Consider the following 25,243-nt stretch of genomic DNA (forward strand, 5'->3'; position numbering starts at 1 on the left):
AGGTGGTGGTGGCCCACGCCTTTAATCCCAGTACTCAGGAGGCCGAGGCAGGTGGATCTCTGTGAGTTTGAGGCCAGCCTGGTCTACAGAGTGAGATCCAGGACAGCCACCAAAACTACACAGAGAAACCCTGTCTTGAACAACAACAACAACAACAACAAAAAAAAAAGAGAGAGAGAGAGAGAGAGAGAGAGAGAGAGAAAAGCCATAAACTTAAATTTTCTTCACCTGTGAGATACTAAAAAGACATCCTCTAACTTCCTGATTCTTCTATATCTAAGAACCAAAATACTAAACATAATAAATAAATGTGCAACTTGGAGGAACTGAAAGGGTATAGGATACAGTGTATTACAAATTCAGTTTTCAGTATTAAGACTTCTATTAAACACAGTTTGCTTGCTACTATTAAATGTATCACATGAAGGCACCTGTCATTTCTGATGAGGAAGATCTGGCTCTAAAACTTTGAGAATGTACACTGTTAAGACTGTTTTCTTTCAGTCTGGGGTGATGAAGGTCTTAGAAGTTTTTGTATGACAGGAGACAGATACCTTGAAACATTCTACTCGAATACCCCTTGCTCTTTGATAATTGAAAGGATCCTCTAGACCCTTTAAAGTACTCTAAAGGATCATATATATTAATGCTACGGTAGTTTGTGACACTTTAATAAAGGAATAGGCCAAAGCAATCACAATGGACAAAATTTAAAGGTTGTGACAGCCTCAAAATCTTACAGTGTGAGGACAGTGGCTGGAATCTCAGCTAAGGTTTTCAGCTTCTTGGACCCATCACCCCTCTCCCCATGCTTTAGTACTGGCTGCTCTGTAAAGCTTAGAAGGGTGCTGGGTGACCACATGACCAGCTGGAAGCACATGGCAAAACAACAACAACAAAAACCCAGTATGGACCATAAGCCAAAATGTTTCATTTTTGATATTCCCTCCAACAGTAGAATTATGCTCTCTCATGCATTCATCTATAATTCCTAGTTTTGATCAACCAGATAGTTGTAGAACATATGGAATAAAAAACTTATATAGACAGAAATCTCTGAATTTCAGTTTCCAGGATTTTATTTGTACTTTGTGTGTCTGCATGTGTGTGCATGTGCAAGTGTATGGCGTATGAGTGCGTGCTGCTATGGTTTTTATGTAGGTGTTAGGGATCTGGACTCAGGCCCTCATGTCTGGGCAGCAGGCACTTCCCTGAGTAGGAACCAGGGTTTTATGGGGCTTAGGTTTCCTCTTGGGGCTTCCTGAAAGCAAAGAGGGGCACACTGTTCAGGTGTCCTGGCTCCTGGCCTTTCCTGAATCTTTCCTAAGGACTTCCATCTCCCCCATCGTCTTATTATACAGCATAGCACACTTCCACTAAAAGAACATTCCTTTATAACATTGTAAAGAGATGTAAAAGTATAAAGACACACAGATGAGGCCAATCTTAAACAGCTCTCTCAGCTTGGCATAAATCTGCAATGGTCCAATAGTCCTACCCTCCCCGTTTTGTCCATTTTCAGTGTGTATAAACAATTCTGGGCCGGCTTTCCCAGTGCACTCTGCTGTGGGAGCTGTTGGCAGACTCCTGTGAGTACCTGGGGACAGCAAGGCGAAGGCTTCCGTACCCACCACCCCAGCTGCTGTGCTGACTGGACATTCTAAGAAGGGATGAAGTGCGCAGCATTTCCCACTAAATCTCTATTTCTATCACAAAAACTCCGGAAGATCTACCAGTTCTGAGAATATGACTTTGGGAAATGCTCATCTATGTTGGTTCTAAACATTCCAGGACTGCACCTGCCAATAGTTATCTTTTTAATTCCTGAAGAAGAATCGCTTTGTTTACAAGGTCCACAACCATGGTAACTTCTGGATCTCCTCCATAGCTTTCCACCCTAAGCAATTACAAGCTACATTCTCTACTGCAGATTGAGAAATGCAGAGAGGTTGATGAGAATCGTGACCTCTCTAAGGATTTCATATTTTTATATTCTTCCTGCAAGCATTAAAAGCACAAAAATCTAATGAATTCTAAATCTCCATCTAACCTAGAATCACAATCACTTTGGAGTGTATTTCATCACAATGTCACTGCAGTTAATCTTATCATTAATATTAATTAGTAGTCAAGGCAGTGGAGGGAAATTTACTTCTGTGTATTAATCCTTCTGTCACCCCATGAGTTTGGGACTTGCTATTACACAAATTTTACAGATAAGTGCCCTGAAGTTTACAGTGGGTAACTGACCCACCAAGGTCACACAAAGGAGTAAGGGTAGAATGTCCATGCTCTTATTGCTCTTTGTGCTCATGATAAAACAAACAAACAAAACAGGCATTTAGGCCACACGCTCTCATTATATAAATAACTGAAGTGCGTTTAGATAAATCAATCGTTTAGAATTTAGTTTTACATTTCCTTCTACTCAAACTCCCATTCCCTTAAAGGAAAGGCTCGGTTTCAAAAGATCAGAAAATAAATTGCTATTTACCAATGACAGGTTTCTATGTGGTTTTCTTTGTTAGCTTGCTTTTGCTATTATTCTCTTGGTTTTGAGACAGATCTCTATTCTATATGTAGCCCTGACAGTCCTCAAACTCCACCTGCCTTGGCCTCCCTTGAGTGCTGGGATTAAAGGTGTGTGCAACCATCCCCGGCTTCTACTGTATTGTTTTAGATGAGGAGGGCTTTAAAAATCTGCATCCAAGGTGAAGACATTATCTGTGGTTTCCGCCATGACTGCAAAGCGCTGATACTCAGAAACTCGTTTCTCAAAGAAATTTGTTTTCCCTTCTAATGAAATGTTTTCCATAAAATCAAAGGGATTTTCTGCCTGAAAAACCTGAAAAGAAAAGAAATGTCATTAGACATTCTGAAGAATCCAAATTACACTCCACAATAGGGGCGAACATGACAAAACCCAGAGGGCAGGTCCCCACTGCCCCGCCACCCACAGGGCCACACTGCTCCTCTAAGGTCCTGAGGGTTTCAAGGATTTTGAAAAACCATTTTTTTCTTACAAAACAAATCTGTGTACTACACATTTTTATTTATTGTCAGTCAGAAATGGGCCATGTAGCCCAGGTTGGCCACAAACTTGCAATCCTTAGAAATGTTGGAATTAGAGATGAACATCACACATCCAACTTGTCATTGGTATTTTAAGAGTAGACTAGTGTATTACAAACAGTTTCAGTCAAACAACCCAGAGAGCTTACTTGCCTGTAACATTATTGGTTGTGTGCTAGTCTGCATGAGAATGGATAACAGAGGCTCGGATATTCCAATGTGGGGTTCAAGCTGGTGAGCCAGCTAGGGAGGATTAGGAGTGGCCCTACTGGAGGAGGGTGTCACTGAGGGCGTTTTCAAAGGCCCACACCAGGGCCAGTTGCTCTCTTTCTGCCTCCTGCCTGTGGACCAGGGAATAAGCTCTCCGCTCCTGCTCTAGGGCCTGCCTGCCTGCCTTCTACTGTGCTCCCTCCCTTGATGGCCATGGACTAACCTCTGAAACTGTAAGCAAACCTTCAATTAAGTGCTTCCTTTTATAAGCTGCCTTGGTCATGGTGTGTCTTCACAGCAATAGGACAAAACTAAGACAGTTAGTTACATGCTTTACAACACTTTATTTACCTTTGAGAACCCAAGTTCTACAAGCAACCTGTCAGCTACAAACTCAATGTACTGTTTCATCAAAACACAGTTCATCCCAATGAGGCCAACAGGCAAGGCTTCTGTTAAAAATTCCTGGAGAGCAAACAAAATCAGAATAAGGCAGGCACAAAAGCATAACAATAAATAAGTATACATTCCCAGATACAGAGTATTATGGTTGGAATTTGAAATGTTCTCTACAGGCTCATGTATTTGAATACTTGGCCCTACCTGGTGCCACTGTTTAGAAAGGCCATGGAAGATTTTAGAGCTGAGACTTGGCTGGCAGAAATGGGTCCCTGGGCATGCGCTTTGAGGACTTTCTTTCCGTCCCAACTCTACTTTCTGGTCAGCCAAAATTTGAACAAGCTGTGCTTGAAGCTCGGGCGAGGCCCTTCCTTGCTATGAAAGACCGCACCTTCTGAGCCATGAACAATCTCATGGAGAAGATGAGCAGGACAGAGTTTAGTGTTCTTCATAGTCTAGACGCTGGGTTTGCTCCAGGCAAGTATGCCAGGATAAATTTACGTGACAAATGATGGTCATCTGTCTACAAATGTTTGGGATATTACTAATTATAGCATTTCACTTTCTCCAAGGGCCAAAGTTAAATAGAAAACAGCAAATTATTGAATCTTTTAAAGTAGTATGTAAAGGACCTGATTCCTAGATTTTCTCAACAGAGAAATGGTGATATTTTGTCCTAAAGTATCCAGACAAAACTTCTTCAAAGACCACTACACCATGGGAAGCTGGATCACAAAATTGAGCCAAGAAAAAGACATCGATTATAGAGAATATAAGAATTGACAGATATGGATTTGGAGGTTGGGAGATATACTGAAATCCAGTTGTACTTAAAGACAGTGGTAAACTGTTAATAGATGAAAAATAAAAGCATATTAACTATGAAATTCATCCTCAAAATGGTAAAAAGATGCCAATATACATACACCTTTCCCCCTCACAGCATGAAAACCATGCCTATAACCTATGCACTGTTCAAAAACAAGTCAAGCAAATTTCATTTTCAAGTTAGTTCTTTAGAGTGATAAAAATACATTTTAAGTAGACTATCAAGTTGCTTCTAGCCACAACCTTTGCATGCCATAAATTAAGTTTTACTCTACTAATTCACTTATTTATGCATTTTGTGAATGTTTGGGTTGTGCTTTACCTAGGTAGCAAGGCTGCTTTGTTATTGAAACTATAAAACAAAAATTACCATTCCTCTCTAGTAGTTAGAAATATAAAACTAAGACGCTACAACAATTAAAATGTTTACTATGGAATCATATTTAAAAGATAAATTAAATATAATTAATTTATTTAAAACAAAAATATAGCCCTGAAATAAACCAAGCACACAGAAAACCCTGATATATATATTAAAGACTGACTTTTAATCAAATTATAAACGGAGGTAACAATACATCATGTGCTTTGTGGTTTGAATGAGAATGGCCACCATAGTTTTACATATTTTCATACTTGGTCATCAGTTGGTGGAACTGTTTGGGAAGGACTAGGAGGTGTGGCCTTGTTGGAGGAGGTGTGTCAGTGGGGGTGAGCGCTCTCTGCTTCCTACTTCGGATAAGGATATAAGCTCTCGGCTACGCTCCAGTGCCATGCCTGCCTACTGCTGTACTCCCTGCCATGATGGTCATGGACTCTGCAACCTTGAGCCCCAAATTAAATGTTTTCCTTTTGTAAGTTGATGTTTTATCAAGCAATGGAAAAATAACTAAAATAACTGTCAAATTGGACTATGTTAATTTGCCGATATTGATATACAAACTACAACGTAGCAGTCAAATGCTTCTAGGCACAGTGGCACAGTGCCAGCATCAGGAAGAAGGGCTACATTAGCCCAGGAGTTCAAGGATAGCCCACAGAGTATCATAAGGCACTATTTTAAAACAAATTTTAAAAACAAACTATGGGGACTGGAGAGACTGCTCAGTAGTTAAAAGCTCTGGCTGCTCTTCTGGAGGACCTGGGTTTCATTCCCAGCACTCACATGGTACCTCGCAACCAAATGCAACCAGGAGATCTGTTGTCCTTTTCTGGACTCTGGGCAGCAGGCAAGCATGTGAAGAATAGACATACATGCAGGCAAAAAAAATCCATGCACATAAATACAATAAAAATAAAGCAAACAATGAATACACAATAGAATGTAGTCATGTGATAATGGGACTCCCACTTACCTGCTCAATTTTAACAGCATCCATAATGATCTCCCTGACCCTTCCTTCTGAAGGCTTATTCACCAAGTATTGAAATATCAGGCAAGCAAAGTCACAATGAAGTCCCTAAACAGAAGACAATCACTACCGTCAGAGAACTTCAATTAGCTACTTGCGTATAATGTGTCAGTGTGCTGTATGACATAGGAACAGGGAACTTCCTGGAGATGAAAGGGTTAACAGAGCCAGGAGCCTCTCTCCTCCAAACTGCATTGAACACCAAGTCGAAAACTTATAATAGAAACTTTTAATGATAATAAATCTTAGTTTATTAACATTTTATATTATTAACATTTTATAACATGAATACTAATTTACAAACCAACCAAATAATTTTGTAACAAAAACATTTTGGAAAGGAAAACAATGTAAGAAGAGACAACATGAAAACTGATTAGTTTTTAAATGTCAAAAATTAAAAGAATGATTGAAAAACAGTAATTAGTTATGGTGATAAATCTTGGTTGCCAGTTTGATGGGATTGAGAATCACCATAGAAACAAACCTCTGATTTTTCTATATTAGGCTAATGAAGGTGGGAGGATTTGCTCCTAAATGTAGGTGGTACCATTCCCCAGGCTGGGGCCTGCACCAGATAAAAAGCAGAAAGTTAGCTGAGCACCGGCGTGCATCACTCTCTGCTTCATAACCAGGATACAACATGGCCAGCTGGAGCTGCCTGCGCCCCCCTGCTAGGACGGACAGACTCATGCCCTTGACCTGCAGTCAAAGCAAGGCCTTCCTTTCTAAGCTGCTGCTTGTCACAGCAACAGGAAAAGTAGCCAATACAGCAGCACTTAAAGAGCAACTGAAGCTCAGAGAGACTCCAGAAAGACAGTGTTTATATTGTGTTTATATTCAAGAGCAAAGGGAAGAGCAGGGCACACAGCACCTGAAGCCACAGCAGCTAACACCACCACAGAAGAGAATAAACGCTGAGGACAGCCCGGAGCACAAGCGATGGAGCAGATACATGAGCACCAAGTAACCTCAGTGCTGCAGAACAAACCAGTGAGAGTTAGCCTGACTCAGGCATCCAAACCCCAGCAGGTGATAACAAGCTGAAAATCCAAAAACAGAATTGAAATTTCATAAATTCACAACAGAAAAAGAAAACAAGGCCACATATAGGAAGACGATAGATTTCCCAACAATATTAACTTTTAGATTATGATGCCAAGGTAGAATCAATTAATATTTTTAAACTACAAAGAAAAATAACTTGGTAAGTGACAAGGAAGGGAAAGATTACAATTCAGAATTAAAACAACAAAAGACCAACCACTCAGATAAGGACCTCATGTCAAAGACTGTTTCAAATATCATCTACCTAATTATTCTCTGGTAAAACTATCTAAATAAACAGATAAAACCCACATCCTTTGAAAAGCCAATCCTGGGAATTGCACTAGTTATATTTTCCCCACCAAGTTGACTTAGGAGAATGCTTGGATTAGCAGAGGTAGTATGAGAGGTGTTAAGTGTTGACTAGAATAGGCAGCTAGCTAACTACTGCAGAGGCCAGTAAATCAAAGGGAAGCCTAATTGTTAGATCAGTAAGTGAATAAAATTAGCTTTGCAATTTAAAGCAATTCCAATCAAAATCCTGACACCTTTTAATCCAAAAACTACTCTGGAAGGATAAATGGGATTAACTTTACAAGACATCTTAAAAATGAACATTTTGAGATGTATTCTACCAATTATTAAAACATACCAGAGCCCACTGAAGTACAGGCTTGTAATCTCAGATACTAGAGAAGTTGAGGGAGGAGAATCAGAAGATCAAGGCCTGCCTGGGCTACAGAATGTGTCTGGTGTCAATCTAGGCAACTTTGTAAGTCCCTATCTCAAAACAAAAGGAAGAGGATCAGGAAACAGCTCAATGGTAGAGTGCTTGCTTAGCAGGCTTGAGACCCTGATCTTGTTCCTCAGCACAGGATAAGACTGCTGTGGTGGCTCACATCTGTGATTCTAGCAGTCGGGGTAGAGGTAAGAGGATTAGAGAAGTCAAGATTATCGTTGTCGCCTAAATAGTGAGTCCGAGACCAGCCTGGGAGACATGAAAACCCTTTCTCTTAAAATCCTCAGGGCGAGCAGGATGGCTGAAGGGGCAAAGGCTTTGCTGCCAACCCTGACGACTTGAGGTCAATCCCTGGAACCAACATGGTAGGAGTGACCCAGAGGATACTTACTACAAGATATCCTCTGACTTCCACATGTGTGCTACACAGACAGACAGACAGACAGACAGACACACACACACACACACACACACACACACACACACACAAATGCATACAATACATTTTTTTCAAATCAAAGGACAATCTGAGAAAATGCTTAAAATAAATACAATAAAATTGAAATTGCATCTCTCTCTCTCTCTCTCTCTCTCTCTCTCTCTCATACACACACACACACACACACACACACACACACACCAAATTCAGTAAACAATGCTAAAAGAGGTCAATCAAACCAAGGATGGTGGTATAATCCTTTAATCCCAACACTCAGGAGACAACGACAGATGAATCTCTGAGTTTGAGGCCAGCCTGGTCTACAGAGCAAGTTCCAAGAGAGCCAGGGCTACACAGAGAAACCCTGTCTCAAAAACAAACAAGAACAATAATAATAAAAGAGGCCAATCAATTACTGTGTGTTAGGAATATGCCAATAACCATGGCAAACATGAACCTTCCTTTAAGGATTATAGGATACCATATAATGGCTTTAAAATATTAACAGTACCTAAGCAAGAAAACCATAAACATCACAACTGGAATAAAGGCAAAGGACAAGAGGCAGCTACAGAAAATACACAAACAACTAATACAGTTATGAGAAAGCTCACCACCAGCAACAAACAGATGAAAGTCAGTGCCCTACTGAAGTGCCAGCTTACCTATCAGACTGTCAGGCATTCAGCATATTACTCTAAGCTCTGGTGAGGATAAGGTAGAAAATGTCCATGCATGGTTATGTGGAGCTGGGAACTGCTATAAAATTTATGGAAAGAAACTTGAGAGTGAATATAAATGACCTGCTAATTCTTTTTTGTGACTGAATTTAAGAAAATTTAAAAGCTTATATGCAAAGTTTCACTTTATTAAAGCAAAACAACCTGGCATGGTGCTGAATATTTTTAACACCACTACTAAGGAGGCAGAGGCAGGCAGATCTATTGTGAGTTCAAGGCTAGCCTGGTCTACATAGCAAGTTTCAAGCCAGCTAGGGTTACACTATACGATGTCATCTCAAAAAGAAAAAAGCTAAACAAATTTCAAGAACCAATTTCTAATTAGTATCAAATAAATGATACACTCATTCACCAGAATATTACAGCCCTACCAAACTGTTTTGAAATAATGCTTAATATAAAGAAAAAGGCTCACAACATTTGCCAGCTGGAAAAAAATGGTGTGGTGACTAATGCCTGTAACCCCAACACTTAAGAAGTAAAGGCAGGAAAATGTCCAATTCAAGGTTAGCCTGGGCTGCATGGTGTTGGGGGATATTAGATCACTCTGAACCCCAAGTTTGCATATGCATTAATTAAATAAAATTAACCTTGGGTCAGGAAGCTACATTAACAACTAGTTGACAGAAAGTAATCATAGAGCATCAGAGGGCATCTGGGAGAGATAGAGAGACACAGGAAGTCATAGGGTGGAGTTTGGAGTGGTGTGGCCTTTTCTGGTTTGGGAAAGAGGGAGCACAAGTCTTTTGGAGCCTGCACACACACACACACACACACACACACACACACACACACACACACACAACCTCCAAAAGGAAGGAAGATTAGCTAGTTGTGACCCAGCATCTCTGAGATAGCAGGTTTTCACCCCAGCCTTTGAATCTTGAGCCTTTTTTTATAAATAGAACGACAGAGGTTTAGTTAAAGCTCCCTTCAACAGCAGTGACAGGGCCGGTGCTAGAGAAGCAGGCCGGTAACTGCAGGGCTGCAACTGCTGGCCGAAACAGCAGCAGATTACGACGCAGCCACCGTGAGGAAGTTAAAACAACAACATGGTGAGATCCCCTCTCTAGCAAACAAAAGAATAGAAAAAACTATAAATTATAAAAAATGATATATACACACAGGGGGCTGGAGAAAGAGAAACAGATTTAAATGTAGAAAAGTCTATAAAGGAACACAATAAGTAAACATTATTACCTCTGAGTTTGTTGACCTTTTTGCTAAATTCTCTATAATAATTATGGCATTTATTGTCTAAGTTATCAGAAAGTTAAAGACATCAAACAGAAGAATATAATTATATGAAGCATTTATGTACTTAAATAATACTTTTCACAGGGCTGGGAGTTAATTTTCACAATACGATGGGAGTTAAGAGCACTTGCTCTTTAAAAGAACCAGGTTTGGCTTCCAAGCACCCACATGGTGGCTCACAACCATCAATAATTCCAGTTCTAGGGGCTTTAACATTCTCTTTTGAACTCCAAGGGCACCAGGCATGCACATGGCACACTACATACATGTAGGCAAAACTTCCACACACATAAAGTAAATAATAAATCTTTAAAAAATTTAAACGCTTTTCACACATACTGTTTCCTTACACTGTAATAACCCCTGGTAGAGTTTATAGCTGAAAAAATGGAGGTTCAGAGAAGTAACTTGAGAAGGTTACTTAAGAAAATGAAAAGCTGAGGCACCCCGGTTAGTGTGGACTAACGTGAACCGGATGGTTATCATGGACTAAACATTGAAATAAGTAGAAATAGGAGTAGTCTCCATGCTAAAAAGCCTAGAATCTGACCAAGCAGAGAGATACATGCATGCTATGAGCCCATGAGGACGAGCAGTCCATCAAAGCAGCAGTGGCCAGCTTGACGTAATGGAACCAGGAATGTTGAGCTGCCTCTTTTGAAACAGTGATCAAAGAGTGAAAATAATAATAAAGATGGGAGGAAAATGAGAAGGTATTGCAGATAGAGCCAGATGGATGTGCAGGAAGAGAAAACAGCAGTTTAAAGTAGCTCCAGGACGTCAGGGTTGTGATGGGCAGATGACATCGTTTGGAGATGACAATGAATCTTGACTTCTGAGATACACATGGAGGCTCCCAGAAAAAACACCCAGCATGCACTTGAATGTAGGTTTGGAACTTGGGAGAGAGTATCTGGAATACAGATAAAGCTTGAGGAGTTATGAACATTTAGATGGTGGCTGATTCCACGACAAGAAATAAAATCAGCCAGGAAGTCACAAATAATGAGACTGAGGCAAGAATCCAGAAGTCCAGTCACATCTAAGGATAAGCAGAGACCAAGGAGGAATAGTAGAAGCCATGGAAGGAAAACAAGTCTCACAGGCCACGGAAGAAGTGCGCGTCCATTTCCTTTTCATTAGCAGAAAACTGTGTCGCTGCATGCATCTTCTCCAGGGGAAAGAACAATAAACGACCACACACAACAGAAACTCAGTGGAAGAACACTTCCTTCTCACCTCATCCCTGCTGATCAGCTCATTTGAAAAGGTGAGTCCGGGCATGAGGCCTCTCTTCTTCAGCCAGAATATAGCAGCAAATGACCCAGAGAAGAAAATGCCTTCCACGGCGGCGAAGGCCACCACTCTCTCCCCTGCAAGACAAAACAGTTCCATTCCTAACTAGACGCTGCGGACATATGCAAGTTTACACATACATGGGGCTTTTTGCAGCATCACACTGCCCTCCTGAGAAACAAACAAGCAAGTCAGTGCTCTGCACAAAGGTCTCCAGGGCAGAGGTTTTCCACTCCTGCCTGCTCAAGGAGACATGTCTGTTTCAAACCCTGCAGAAAACGTGGACTTGAGTAGGTGGTGTAGCCTGCGCACACACACACACACACACACACACACACACACACACACACACACACACAATGGATTTCCATACACCAAATAAATAAATAAATGAGAGGTGATTTGCCTGTAAAGAGCATGTGCCTGTGAGTGCAGACACACGTGTGTGAGTTCACTGTGTGTACATATGTGTGTATACGAGAATGGGAAGTGCAAGATAAACTTTATAATAGCTGTATTCCTCCAATGGGAGGAGTGGTTGCTAAGGTTTATATTTTGTTAGCAGCCTATTGTTGCTAAAAGATTAGCTGTAAACATTTCAAAAACATTGTTATCCTTGCAGAATAATTTTAAAAATCACCTGAAGGCAATGAATTTACCTATAGGAAAAAATGTTCTATTAAAGATAGAAAAGCCAACTTAAAAGTTGATTCACTGTTAGGCAAGGACTCTGTAGAAACTCATTCCTAAATATCTTCAGTGATATCATAGCTATGACACTGTCTCTAGGGTATTTTGGATTATAACACACACACACACACACACACACACACATAAATAAATAAATAAAATTTTAAGATTTAAATCCATTCTATAGACATGTCCAATTTTTATGCTGAAATCCACTTTCTAATTTCAGAAAAAAACCTTAAATCTCAGAAGGCAGGCCGACTGAAGTGTTTCTGGCTGTCTCTAGAGGAGTCTGTTTGTCCTTGCTCTTTCCTTGCTTATCTCACACCGAACAGATCAACCACAGCAAAGAGACGTGAATCCAAACTGTCTATTAATAACTTCCGACATGAGAAAAACTTCTAGTTTAACTTTATAGATGCCATTTAAAAAGCTGCTTTGAAAGAAACACAGAAATATAAATAAATAAGTGCTGACTGAGTACTGTCAAAGGAATTACAGAAAACTGTCATGTGGATATAATAAATATTACAATACAAAAATAATCGCTGCTTCATCTCATCCTTAATTGAATATTAGTCTATGGTACTTTTATCTTGCAACTAACAGACAATAATAACTGACATTTTTAAGTATTAAAGTAATGCCATATGGACAATTATCTGTAAGAGAACTGGACTAAAATTAAACATAAGAGGAGAGCTATTTTAACCACTCTGGGCATCTATGTGAATGCTGAAAAATAAGAACCATAAGAAACAGCTACAGAAGACTATTTTTGGAGAGAATTAAAAGATTTTAAGGAGGGGCTGGGAAAGTAACATGAGGACTGGAGTCTGAATGCCCAGCATCCGTGTGAAAAGCCAGTAGTGGCAGCACACACACAGTCCTAGCACTGGGGAAATGGATACAAGAGGATTCCTGAGGAGACCTGCCCATGGGGTGAGCTCCAGGTTCATGCCAGATCCTGTCTTCAGTGGACAGCTACTGGCTAAAGGTGGCCATGCTCTTACAAGCAGACTCTCCCTCACATTTCTGTAAACATCCCAATGAAACTCATTGGGTTTCTCTCTCTCTCTGTCTCTCTCTCTGTGTCTCTCTGTCTCTGTCTCTGTCTCTCTGTCTCACACACACACACACACACACACACACACACAAGCATAGCCATGGAAAGTAGAAGGAAGGCCATTTGAGGAGAGGAAGGGGATTAGCAGAGTGGGAGGGGACAAGAGAGGCTAACGGGTGTGTGTGTGAATATGGTCAAATACATTATGTATATGTATATAGATGTCATAATGAAACCCACTATTATGCACAATTAACATATACTAATTAAAAATGAGGAAATTGCTCATGAGGCCTCATGACAATAGCTGAGACTCTACTGGCAGTTGATAGCTGTTGGGGTGTCTGGCTGCTGGTAGGTTGCCCATACTCTGTGGATGGGTCCCACACATGCACATGTGGACACCACTAGCTGGACTTGGTGGACCATAAAGAAATAAGAAGACATGGAGGTGGGAAGGGAACATGTAGAAGGGGAGATTCAGGGAGCTATATGATCAAAATATTGTGTATATGTATGAAGTTGTCAAAGGATAAATAAAAGTATCCATTACTGAAAATACATTAAGGGTCTGGAGAAATGACTCAGATGCTTACTGCTCTTGAAGAGGAGCCAGGTTCAGTTCCCAGCAATCATATCAGGTGGCTTACAACTGCCTGCAACACCGGCTCCAGAGAATCCAACTTTCTCTAGTCTCTGCTGCACCTGTACACACATGGTGCACATAAACTCATGTAGGCATACACGCATACACAAAATGTTTTAAATGAGTAAATCTTTAGAGAGCACTAAGGGAAGAGACTTGACATCGACCTCTGGCTTTTACACTCACACGTGGTGTATACCTGCACACGTATGTGCACAGACGCGTATACAATGCCTATAACACAGAGAGAGAGAGAGAGAGAGAGAGAGAGAGAGAGAGAGAGAGAGAGAAGGAAAGGAGAGGAAGGACAGAGGAGAAAGGACTCAGGAAGACACTCACATCAGCTTCCGGCCTCCACAGACATGTACACACATGTGCTTGCACCACACAAGCACATCCACACATGAACACATACTGATGCATGAAAACGATTATAAGAGATACAGATATATTTTATAAACTTTTCAGAATATGTGTGAAATAAAAAGACAACCAAGACATTTATTCCAAACACTGTAATGAAGGTAAATGCCTCATAATTTGTTTAGTAGGGTAACAATATTTTAAGTGCAGCGGAGTCCACAGTACAATGCACTAAAATTGTATAAATACTATTTTTTGAGGTTTACAAATGTAATTTCAAAACATAAATTAAGGGTTACTATATCTATCTGCCAATCTTAAACCGGACAGTATGTTTCAATTAAAAACAACACAGATAAATAATTGGACATTTTTAGCTTTATGAGAACTGGATCTCTTTACAGCATACTATATAAACTTTAAAACAAAGGGATATTTTCAAAGGATTCTTTTTAAATTTCCCTTCAGCTAAAAACGACAGACTTGTAAAAAAGATTTTAGAAGCAGGGAAAGAACAGCTGCTCTCCTGGCTCTTGCTTGGGGTAGCCATTACCAAGATGTCTCCACAAAGGCTGGGCAAAGTCCCTCACAAAGAAGAGCTAGCTGCCTTTGAGAGTGCTAAGGTGCAGGTGGCCCTCAGAGCCGCATGTCGGCTGCGGGCTCAAGAAAACAGTAAGTGTGCTGCCCAGCAAATCATCCCCACACCACTGACTTGGAGTTCCACTACCCAAAAAGGAGGGCTACCAACTGCACGTCCCACTCTTCCTTTTCTCTCCACAGTTCACACACGTACGCACCCTGGCACACGCGTGCCCGTCCTTCCCAAACAAAAATTAATTTAAAAAATTGTAAGGCTAGGCTGAGTGACACATGCTTGTCTCAGTGTTCAGAAGGCTGAGCAGGAGAGCAAGCGAGTTAGAGGCCATCCTCTGAGCTCGACATAGAGTGAGACCCTGCCTCATAAAAAAGGGGGGCGTCTCAACTTATCCACCCTGACCTACACATAGAGTGAGGCCCTGCCTCATATAAAAGGGGAGTGGTCTCAGCTCATCTGAAGTATATCTGCATTTAACTTACCAGTGTAAACTAAGCTTCTTATTGCAAACTGTTTCTGGTCCTGGTTAACTATACTAATTTTGCATTTTTAGAAACTAGATCTTTGTTTCCGGTGATTGTTAGGACTTGACTTGCTTTAAATCCCTGGCACTCTTTGAAATGGGCACAAAAGGTAGGTGACTACAACACTCTTTATTGGGTTCTGTGTGACTTTTTTACTTGTCAGTGTGCATGGTGAGATCTTACCTTTCCAAGTTCGAATGTATTAAACACAAGTAACAGCTTCCTTAGCACAGTTAGTGATAATCAGTCATTGCACAGTGATTCCAGTGCACTAGTGATCACTAGAGCACAGTGCACTAGCACACTGAAATCCCTGCATTCCTCTCTCACGCATCACAACCACTGGCGGCTAAGCTGAGGGCATACAAGTTAGCGCTACATACCAAAAGTAGACTTCCTATCTGCTATCCAGCGCAGGGCCCAGTCTGCTTTTTTCTTAACATACGGCATTGTTTCAATTGCATTAAACAAAAATTCCCTATAAAAACAAAAAACACGGAAAAATTATTCATTTGTTTCTATTAATTGGACTAAGTTTTAATAATCAGAGACAATACTTGTAACTCTTACAGTATACTACCAAATCTAGTTTTTCTATATTTTTACATGTTCATAATTATGAATACAGAAATAAAAGTGAAACTCAGATTAATGACTTGGATATAAGTTGATCTAAAAATCAATGAAATGCCAATATTCAATTTACAAATACAAACAAGCTTTTAAGATGGTATTAATTATCTAAAGACTAACTGGTTCTATGCCAGGTCTTTAATCTAACACATTATTGAGCAATAGAAAACTATACTCAGGCTGGAGAGATGGCTCAGAGGTTAAGAGAACTGGTTGCTCTTCCAGAGGTCCTGAGTTCAATTCCCAGCAACCCATGTGGTGACTCACAACCATCTATAATGAGATCTGGTGCCCTTTTCTGGCATGCAGAATATATGCAGACAGAATACTGTATATATAATAAATAAATAAATCTTTTAAAAAAAGAAAACTATACTCATGAACTTCCATATGTGAATAATCTTTTAATATTGTAGTTTTGGAATAAATTCTACTTTTTTTTTTTTTTCGAGACAGGGTTTCTCTGTGTAGCTTTGCGCCTTTCTGAGCTCATTGGTAGCCAGCTGCCTCAACTCACAGAATCCGCTGCTCGCCCCAAGTGCTGGAAAACGTCGCCCACCCCCAAATCACTTAATGTAAGCAAAAACCTAGCCTTCATAAATACCCCCCCCCACACACACACACACACAATAGTAATACCTTTTCTTTGGGTCTCTGATGTAAGTATCTATTAGTAAACTGTACATCTCTGAATGAACATTCTCGATGAGAATCTGAAAGCCATAGAAACAGCGGGCCTCTGGAACCTGCACCTCCTGACTGAAACGCTCCACCTACAGAAAGACGGGACACAGAGACCAGTGAGCAAGCTCTCCCAAAACCCTGGTCCCAAGCTAAAGCACCTAACAATCTTTTGTCTTTTCCAGCATTCAGGAACCTGGACAGGAGGATACTGATTTCAAGACCAACTGAGAAACATGGCAAGACACTGTCTCAGAAAAAAAAAAGTGATCAATGAGAAGGATCGTAAGGTAAGGTTGCTTGCTGCCAAACCTAATGACCAGAGCTCCATGCCGGAACCTCAGAGTTGTCCTCTGATTTCTACACACATACACACCATGACCCACATGCATGTGTGTGGCTCTGAGATTAAACCTAGCATCTTACTCAGGCTAGGCAAGCACTCCATCCTCAGCCTTTACGGGTCTTTTAAAGCAGCATCTTACAAGTGCTGTTTAGCCAGCTAATTAGTGCTGGAGACTGCTCCCAGCATTGTTGCTTCTGCTAGGCAGGTGCCCACTGGGCTATGCCTACAACTTCATGGACTGTGTTCCTAAGCAATGGAGCAAATTTATCTTTGAAGTGGAAACACTGCCTATTGAACAGTCAATTTTAGAATACCTATCAAAAACAGTGATTTTGCCTTGTAGAGAGCTTTTTTCCTAATAGTAGACAGATCCACTTAAGTTCTGGTCCATCCTGGATGTTCCTACTTGTACTCTCCTTACCAAAAACCTATTCCTCCTGACTGATGGTAACACAATTTCTATATGAGGGGCAGAACCTATATCTACACAGAGCTGCAGATGGCTATTCATTTATTGTTTTTATAGGGCAATCAGTTTACGATTTGTGCAATTTTGATTTTGTTTTCAATTGCAGGCTAAAATCAGGTCTATAAGTAGCAAAACAATATCTCAGACATATAAGTATTGTTATCAGGGGCAAAAAAAAAAATCAAGTTTACGAATTCTGTGCAATTTTGGATTTTGTTTTCACATGGCAGAGGCTAAAACTCAGGGCCTCTATAATGCTAGCCTCACTGACTGTCAGGATATCTGAGTCCTCACCAGAATGGTTCAGCTAATTACTGCTCAAAGCTGAATGCTTAAGAAAATTTAACCAATGCTAGTTCTTGTTCATGCTTATATTTTTTTTTTCCAATTATTAGCTGTTTCTATTAGTTGTATCACATGCTTGTATTTCCATGTTTGAACTCACAGAATCGAATTTCTATCTCTGAATCTGATTATGTGAGTCAATTTTCTATCTTTGTATTTAGTCTTTTTCTGACAGATAAATTTATTAGAGTAAAAATAAACAATAAAAATGTTATAATATATTTCTAGTCATTTGACAGTTAACTATCTTCTCCTCTGAAACTTAATGAGAAAAAATATACTCAAAAATAAAACTTTGGTGTGTGGGGACACACCTTTACGGGGTAAGAATGCTTGCTTCATCAGCATGAAGACCCTAGTTTAGATTCCCTAGCACTCACATAAGTCTGGGCATGTGTCTGTGAGCTTGTAACCCCCATGCTGAGGTATCAGAGACAGGAGGATCCTTTGGCTCCCTGGACAGTCAACTTAGCTAAATAATGGTGAGCACCAGGTTCAGTGAAGAGACTTTCTCTCAGGAAATGAGGCAAAGAGCAACAGAGGAAGACAGCCAATGTCCTCCTCTGGCCTCTGCCTATACATGCACACATACCCCATACGTTGTTTAAATGGAAGTAAGCTTCATCTAGTCTATTATTAAGACATCTTTCTTTCCTCGGGCAGGACCTATGGTGATCTTACTAACATTGTCATTCAAGTACAAAATAGGAGCAACAGTAAAATAAAAATCTTACCAAGTTTTCATTGACAATTCCATCACTGGCTGCAAAAAAGGCTAAGACGTGGGAGATGAAATACTTCTCATCTGATTTAAGCTTGTTCCAGTGAGGGAGGTCCTTTGATAAGTCAACCTAGAATAAAAACACTTCAATTGTTTTTCACTTAAAGAGTTTGGGAAATTTTCACTTTAAAGTTAAGAAGAGCTACATCAGAAAGAAAAAACATTAAAAATCACAAAACTCAAAATAAGATAGCTATTACATTAACAATAATGTGCTGTACTTAGAACATTTACCTAATTAGTACATTATACCTGCTCTTGCCACACAGGAGGAAATGGATAAGTATATGAGACAGTATATACGTTTACTTGTTAATGGGAAAAAGTTTATACACATGTGTGCGCTTGCGTGCAAGTGTGTGCATGTGTGTGTGCATATTTTACAACACCATGATCTATACCCTAAACATATCCAGTAAAATCTCTTTAAACAAAGCTGTCTTAGCATGTTCAAGGAAGTGGAGAGGGGAGGAGGGAGGAGAGAGCAAGAATGAGGAAAGAAGGTCATTTGTGAAGGAATCTGCTTTTTTCTTTTTTTGGCTAATTTAGTTGGCCAGGATACATTTTTATTAAAATTAATTAAGCATAGCACCAAGTGAATGAATGAACAAAAAGGAAAGTAGAAACTAGTCAAGTATTTAAAGTAGATAAACTAATGCCTCAGCAGTCATTGGTTTTATACAATACTTACTATAGTATTAGACAGATTCAGCGCCTGCTAACTAATTATAGCCTCTATGCTACTGCCAGCCACTCCTCTTTACTGAGAAGTCATGTCAGCAAGATAATAACCTGGGTTTTAAAGCAGTTTACAGATATGGCTTTGTGGTGGTTTCAATAGGTATGGCCCCCAAAGACTCATGTGTTTGAATGCTTGGCCCCTAGGCACTATTAGGACATAACCTTGTTGGAGTAGGTGTGGCCTTACTGGAGGAAGTGTTTCACTGTGGGGGTGGGCTTTGAGGTCTCATATGCTCAAGCTACATCAAGTGTAGAATATAGTTCACTTCCTGTTGCTTGTGAATCAAGATGTAGAACTCTTAGCTCCTTTTCTAGAACCATGTCTGTCTGCACACTGCCATGTCCCACCATGATGATAATGGACTAAACCTCTGAAAATGTCAGCCACCCCAATTAAATGTTTCCTTTATAAGAGTTGCTGTGGTCATGGTGTCTCTTCATAGCAATAGAAACCCTAATTAAGACAGGCTTCTCCTAGAATAGAAATACCTTTGAAAATGCTTATTAAAATTATTCTTTGGAACTAAGAAAGTGATGGACTCTAAAATTTGGCAAAATCCAAACTTTTCAAGTGGTCCTTAAATGTACCTTACTGAGTTATCTAGCTCTTGCTTCTGTAATAACAATGATAATAATAATAATAATAATAATAATAATAATTATAAATAATTAGACCGGATGGCTTAAAAACAAACATTTACTTTTCAAAGTTCTGGAAGCTGTAAGTCCAAGATCCAAGCATGTGCTGGCTAAATTCATGTCCAGGTGACACAGATAGAGTCATTTTGGAAGAGGGAACCTCAATTTGAGAGTGATACAGACAACAGAGGCCTAGTTTATGAAGTTTCAGAAGAAAGTTTACGAGTCCCTTAAAAGACTATTGGGCTGTACAATATTTTGAATTAAGAATCTGTGTTTCCTGGTCAGCTGGGGCTGAAGAGTCAGCTGTGATTAACAGGAGACCAGCACCACTGAAGTGAAACCTTTCCTTACTGGCTAGCTGGAGCTGCGAAAGTAGCAATGATTAAGAAGAGACCAGCATCAGAGGATCCTAAGTCTGAGAATATTTCCTCAGGATCAGCACATACAACTTGTGGTCCTGCTGGGACCAAGGCTGCATCACATGGCAGCCCAAATGGGTAGTATAAGAGTTCCCCAGGTGGTGCTGGTTTTGAAGGCATGAAAGAGTCCTCAGGAGCAGCTGAAGCTTGGCACTGTGTGGCAGGACTAGAGTCCCTCAAAAGGCCAGGTGATGCCATCAATGAAGGTGCAGCCTCAGTTACAGGAAAAGTCCCAGGATGAAGGGGTCATGGAAAGAAATGGAGCCTGGCACCATCCAGCAGGGTTAGAGTCTCCGAAGAGAGTCTAGAAAAGAGAGTCTATTGGTGAAGGTGTGGCATGGGTACAGTGGGGAGCCCAGTGCTCAGGAGATGCCAGTCCATAGGACAGCTACCAAGGGCAGGAAAGCTGTGGAGGCTGCAGACAGGCCTGTGTGTGGCAGAGGGTGGAGCAGAAGAAGCCCGAGCCCTCTGGGGGAGCCCAAGATCGTGAGTGAATCCCAGATGACCAACACTGAACTTCTTATGCTGTTCAACTGTGATGTGGTGGTAACTATCCCTTGTTCTGTCCCTCCTGGAGTAGTTAACTTTTTTTTTTTTTTTTTTTTTTTTTTTTTTTTTTTTTTTTTTTTTTTTATGAGAGATCACTGTTAAGAGACTTAATTGTAAAAGATTTCAAAGTTTTGGAGTTTCTGAATTTGGATATTTTAGAAAACTAAGGATATTTTTAGAGACTTTGGATATTTTAAAGTGACTGAACCTTTAAAGTGTTTGAATTTGTAAAGACTATGGGGCTTTTTAAAGTTGGAATGTTTTATATTGTAATACTATTATTAACATGAAGACCAAGAAATGAATGATTATGGCTTAAAAGTGATGTGTTTGTGTCAAGTTGACCAGGGATCAATTGTGCCCCCTGCCCCTATACAAACGCATCAGAATGGCCTGTGAGCAAGCCTGTAGAGTATTTTCTTAATTGATGGTTGATGTTGGAGGGCCCAGCTCACTGGGGCCGTTCTACCCCTAGGCTAGTGGCGGCAGGTGCTATAAAAAAGCAGGCTCTGTAAGGCATGAGGAGCAGGCCAGTGTGCAGCCAGGTTCCCGCCTCCAGTGCCTACTCTGAACTCCCTGGGTGATGAACTATAAGCCATAAGATGAAATAAACCTTTTCCTCCCTAAGTTGCTTTTGGTCATAGTATTTTATAACAGCAATGGAAACCCAATCTAAGACAGCTTAGGGGTAGCAGTATGTCTGGATTTTTTTTTTTTATGTATATGGATATGTTTGTTTACATGTGTGTTGTGTACTGTGAACACGCTGGGTGCCTACAGAGGCCAGAAGAGAGTGTTAGATTCCCTGCAACTGGAGTTACAGATAATTTTGAGACACCATGTGGGTCCTGGGAATCGAACTTGAGTCCTCTGGAAGAGTAGCCAGTGCTCTTAACTCCTGAGTCATCTCTCCAGCCCCCATGGTGAAATTTTTGAAGAAGCTTTTTAGATGGGCACCTTCTTGCCATATGCTCATAGACAAAGAGAAAGCTCCCTTCTCATTATAAAGGCACTAATCTCACGCATGAGATCTTTAACCTCATCATCCTCATTACCTAATTACCTCCCATTGCCCCACCTCCAAACACCATCCCACTGGGGATGAATGGCCCAACTTACAAATTTGGGGAAGACAAAACAGTGCATAGCTCTTCTCCTGTCTTATAAAAACCTCTAAGTATGTTTCATGATAATGTGACAAACATTTGAAACATGTAACTGTCCTTTGGAAAATTCTGCTGGCTTTGCTCTTTTAATTATATAATGAAGTTTCAATCTTCTTGACCTTTCAAAAAAAGACTACTATTCTAACCTTTAATCAGTGTATCCTTTCCTGCCATACTGAGCACTCAATATATGCCAAGAAACTAGGCTAAGTTCTAGAAATATAATAGGATGGGGAGGGGAAATATTTGTCTTCACTTTATAAAATATATCAGCAAAATGTCAAGTTCCATTCTATTATCAGCTCAACTCAGGTTAACTCAGGGGTCTCTTTCTTGTTCTCATATACTATATTCCTGGTATTAAACTTAATACTGCAATATGTCTAGTCTTAAATATTAAATTTGCCTCTTTAAACTCTGAGCTTTAAAATGCCCTATAAATTTTACTTTATTGTCAAATAATAATGGCTCTACCTTCTAAAAACATCACCTTTCCTGTCTATTTTCTCTCCTATGAGCGCATCCTCAATTTCACCATCTAAATACTGACTGCAGACTGGCTGCTACAGTTTTTGGTCCTCACCGTGTCCCAGAGGGTCATGTGTTAAAGCAAAGGCGTGCTTGCTGCCCTGTGGCACTGCTACTCTAGACCTTGATTTTCTTCAGTATTTTTGTCATAGTAACAGAAAGCTGATTATCAGAATTGCCTGACTGACTTTTAGAAAATTCCTAAGCCTATACTTTGTCTTCTGAGTCAGTGCCTCGTATTTGAGAATTAAATTCAACCACTGATTTAAAAACTATACTATAAAAGTAATTAACTATTTTTACATAATTTGTCTAATATGTGGGACTAAAAATATCCTTGACTTCCTTCAAAACATGTATTTGAGTCTTCCTGCAAAATATGCATCAACCTATGTGCTTTAATTTTTTAAATTAGTATTTCTTGGTCATAAGACATTTATTACAGTTTCTGAATGAAGCAGTGAATTTCCAGCGAATTTCAGAAACCCAAACATCACAAGTCCCTTTTTTGAACATGACAAACAAAAGACCAACTGTGCGCTCTACTTGTTCTCTGAACCACATCTAACAAGAGCTCTCTAAAAACCACAGGCAGGGGAAGTCAGGTGACCTACCATAAAACCCTGAGTATTTGTTGTTTCAGTTGGCTGTTTTGCTCTGTGTCTAAAATATAGAACAATGTTGACAGCAGAACAAAGATATGTAAGTATCTGAAAACAGTGTAAGAGAAATTTCAGACACTGGTACCTTTAAGTTCTAGGCTAAAATTTCCCATTCTTTGTATGAAATCACAGTTTACTTACTTACTTACTTACTTACTTACTTATTTGGTTTTTTGAGACAGGGTTTCTCTGTGTAGCTTTGGTGCCTTTCCTGGGACTCACTTTGTAGCCCAAGCTGGCCTCGAACTCACAGAGATCTGCCTGCCTCTGCCTCCCGAGTGCTGGGATTAAAGGCATGCACCACCCCACCCAGCTCAGTTTATATTTATTTAGTGCTTCTCAAATGTTAAATATGATTATAACGACCTCATTGATCCTCATAACAACCAATGTGTCATATACTATTGGCCTGATTTAGCAGTGAGGATGCAGGGCAAGATGAAGCTCCTTCCACAGACAGTATGGGGCAGAGCAGGATTTGCACTGAAGCAGCCTGGCCTCAAACCCTGCATTCTTCACAGGGTGTTATTTCCATAGATACAGTTGGTCTGCTTTCAGATTGATTGACTGATTGATGATTGACTGATTGACAGATTGATTGATTGACTGACTGACTGATTGATTGTATGTGTGTGTATGAGCGGTGGGAGCAGGGAGAGAAAGAGATCATGTGTGTGCTATAACACATGTGATCAGAGGAAAATGCAGGAGTTATTCCACTCATTCCACAGCAGGTTCCAGGAATCAAACTCAGGCCATCAGGCTTGTTCAGAAAGTGCTTCTGTCCAATGAGCTATCTTGCTAGCCCAGATTTGGTCTCTTGACTGACAGGCATACAGATTCAAAGACATTTATTCACATAGGTACAGCTATCCAGAGATAGAGATGCCACTGGATACATATACAGAATGAGGGTATTGTGTGGCTATCACAAACAATAAGAAATAATTAAATAATAAAGACAATAACTTTGTGTGTTTACTTAAATTACACAGCAATCATCTGCATAACTAATTGTTGTTATTAAACCAGCAGGTATTGTCTAACTGACGTGCTGAACTCACTGTGAAGGTGGAAACGGTCACATTTATAGTAAGGAACAGTGGTTGCCCCGCTGCAGCAGCTGTGGTTTGCTGCAGCTGAAGGCAGAGCTAGACTGAATTCAGCCCGGCTGGCTGAGCTGTTCACATGACTGCAGCTTTGTTCCAGAAGATCAGGTCTGTAAGGCTCTCACCCTTCTATTTTTGTTGTTGCTGTTTCCTGCTTTTCTGAGCCAGGGTTTCTCTGTGTAGCCCTGGCTGTCCTGGAACTCACTCTGTAGACCAGGCTGGCCTTGAACTCAGGGCTTTGCCTGCCTCTGCCTCCTGAGTGCTGGGATTAGAGGGGTGCACACGACTGCCTGGGTCTCACGCTTCCTTTTTGAAGCTGCAGCTGTGATTTTGTTTATTCTGCTGACCGTGAGTCTAAGCTGGTGTTAGGACTGGAGAAACGGCTCAGAGGGTAAAGGTGTTTGCCGCCAAAGGCCCAGCCTGGTGACATCAGTGCAATTCCACAGACACATGCAGCCATAAACAACTGAGTAACCATCAACACAAGCAAGTGAGCAAGCAAAAACCCAACACTGGTCTTACGCAGTCATAGCAAGCTAAGAATCCATTTAAAAACAAAAGCTGGAGGTGGACTGGCTGCAGGGAGAGCTCACTGGATACGACGAGCATGTGCGGCTGCGGCTGTGGCTGTGGCTGCAGGACTCTGGTCCAGTTCTCAACACTCACATGACCGCTCACACTCACTTGTAACTCCAGTTCCTGCGGATCCAGCAATCTCGGCTGGTCTCTGAGGGCACCAGAACACATGTAGTGCACACACATACATGCAGGCAAACACTCATACACATAGAATAAAAATAAATAAGGCTTAAACAATAGAAAATGGTCTACAATATATTAAAGGTAAAG

At 40.5% G+C, this 25,243-nt stretch overlaps 1 protein-coding gene across 3 annotated transcripts in view; it reads right to left on the reverse strand.

Moving 5' to 3' along the window:
* Nucleotides 1–1,053: 1,053 nt before the first annotated feature.
* The window catches only part of Rrm2b (ribonucleotide reductase regulatory TP53 inducible subunit M2B), a 29,968-nt gene continuing 5,778 nt past the window's right edge, over nucleotides 1,054–25,243 (reverse strand). For all 3 annotated transcript variants that reach the window (XM_037197734.1, XM_028857199.2, XM_028857198.2), the window contains 7 exons: nucleotides 18,532–18,648; nucleotides 16,596–16,729; nucleotides 15,707–15,801; nucleotides 11,383–11,516; nucleotides 5,865–5,969; nucleotides 3,634–3,747; nucleotides 1,054–2,845 (listed from right to left, as the gene is read on the reverse strand). In XM_037197734.1, the coding sequence (XP_037053629.1) occupies nucleotides 2,693–2,845; nucleotides 3,634–3,747; nucleotides 5,865–5,969; nucleotides 11,383–11,516; nucleotides 15,707–15,801; nucleotides 16,596–16,729; nucleotides 18,532–18,648 (852 nt within the window). In that variant the 3' untranslated portion in view covers nucleotides 1,054–2,692. The remainder of the gene's footprint in view (nucleotides 2,846–3,633; nucleotides 3,748–5,864; nucleotides 5,970–11,382; nucleotides 11,517–15,706; nucleotides 15,802–16,595; nucleotides 16,730–18,531; nucleotides 18,649–25,243) is intronic.

Source organism: Peromyscus leucopus, chromosome 20 (genome assembly GCF_004664715.2).
Source record: "Peromyscus leucopus breed LL Stock chromosome 20, UCI_PerLeu_2.1, whole genome shotgun sequence".
NCBI lineage: Eukaryota > Metazoa > Chordata > Mammalia > Rodentia > Cricetidae > Peromyscus > Peromyscus leucopus.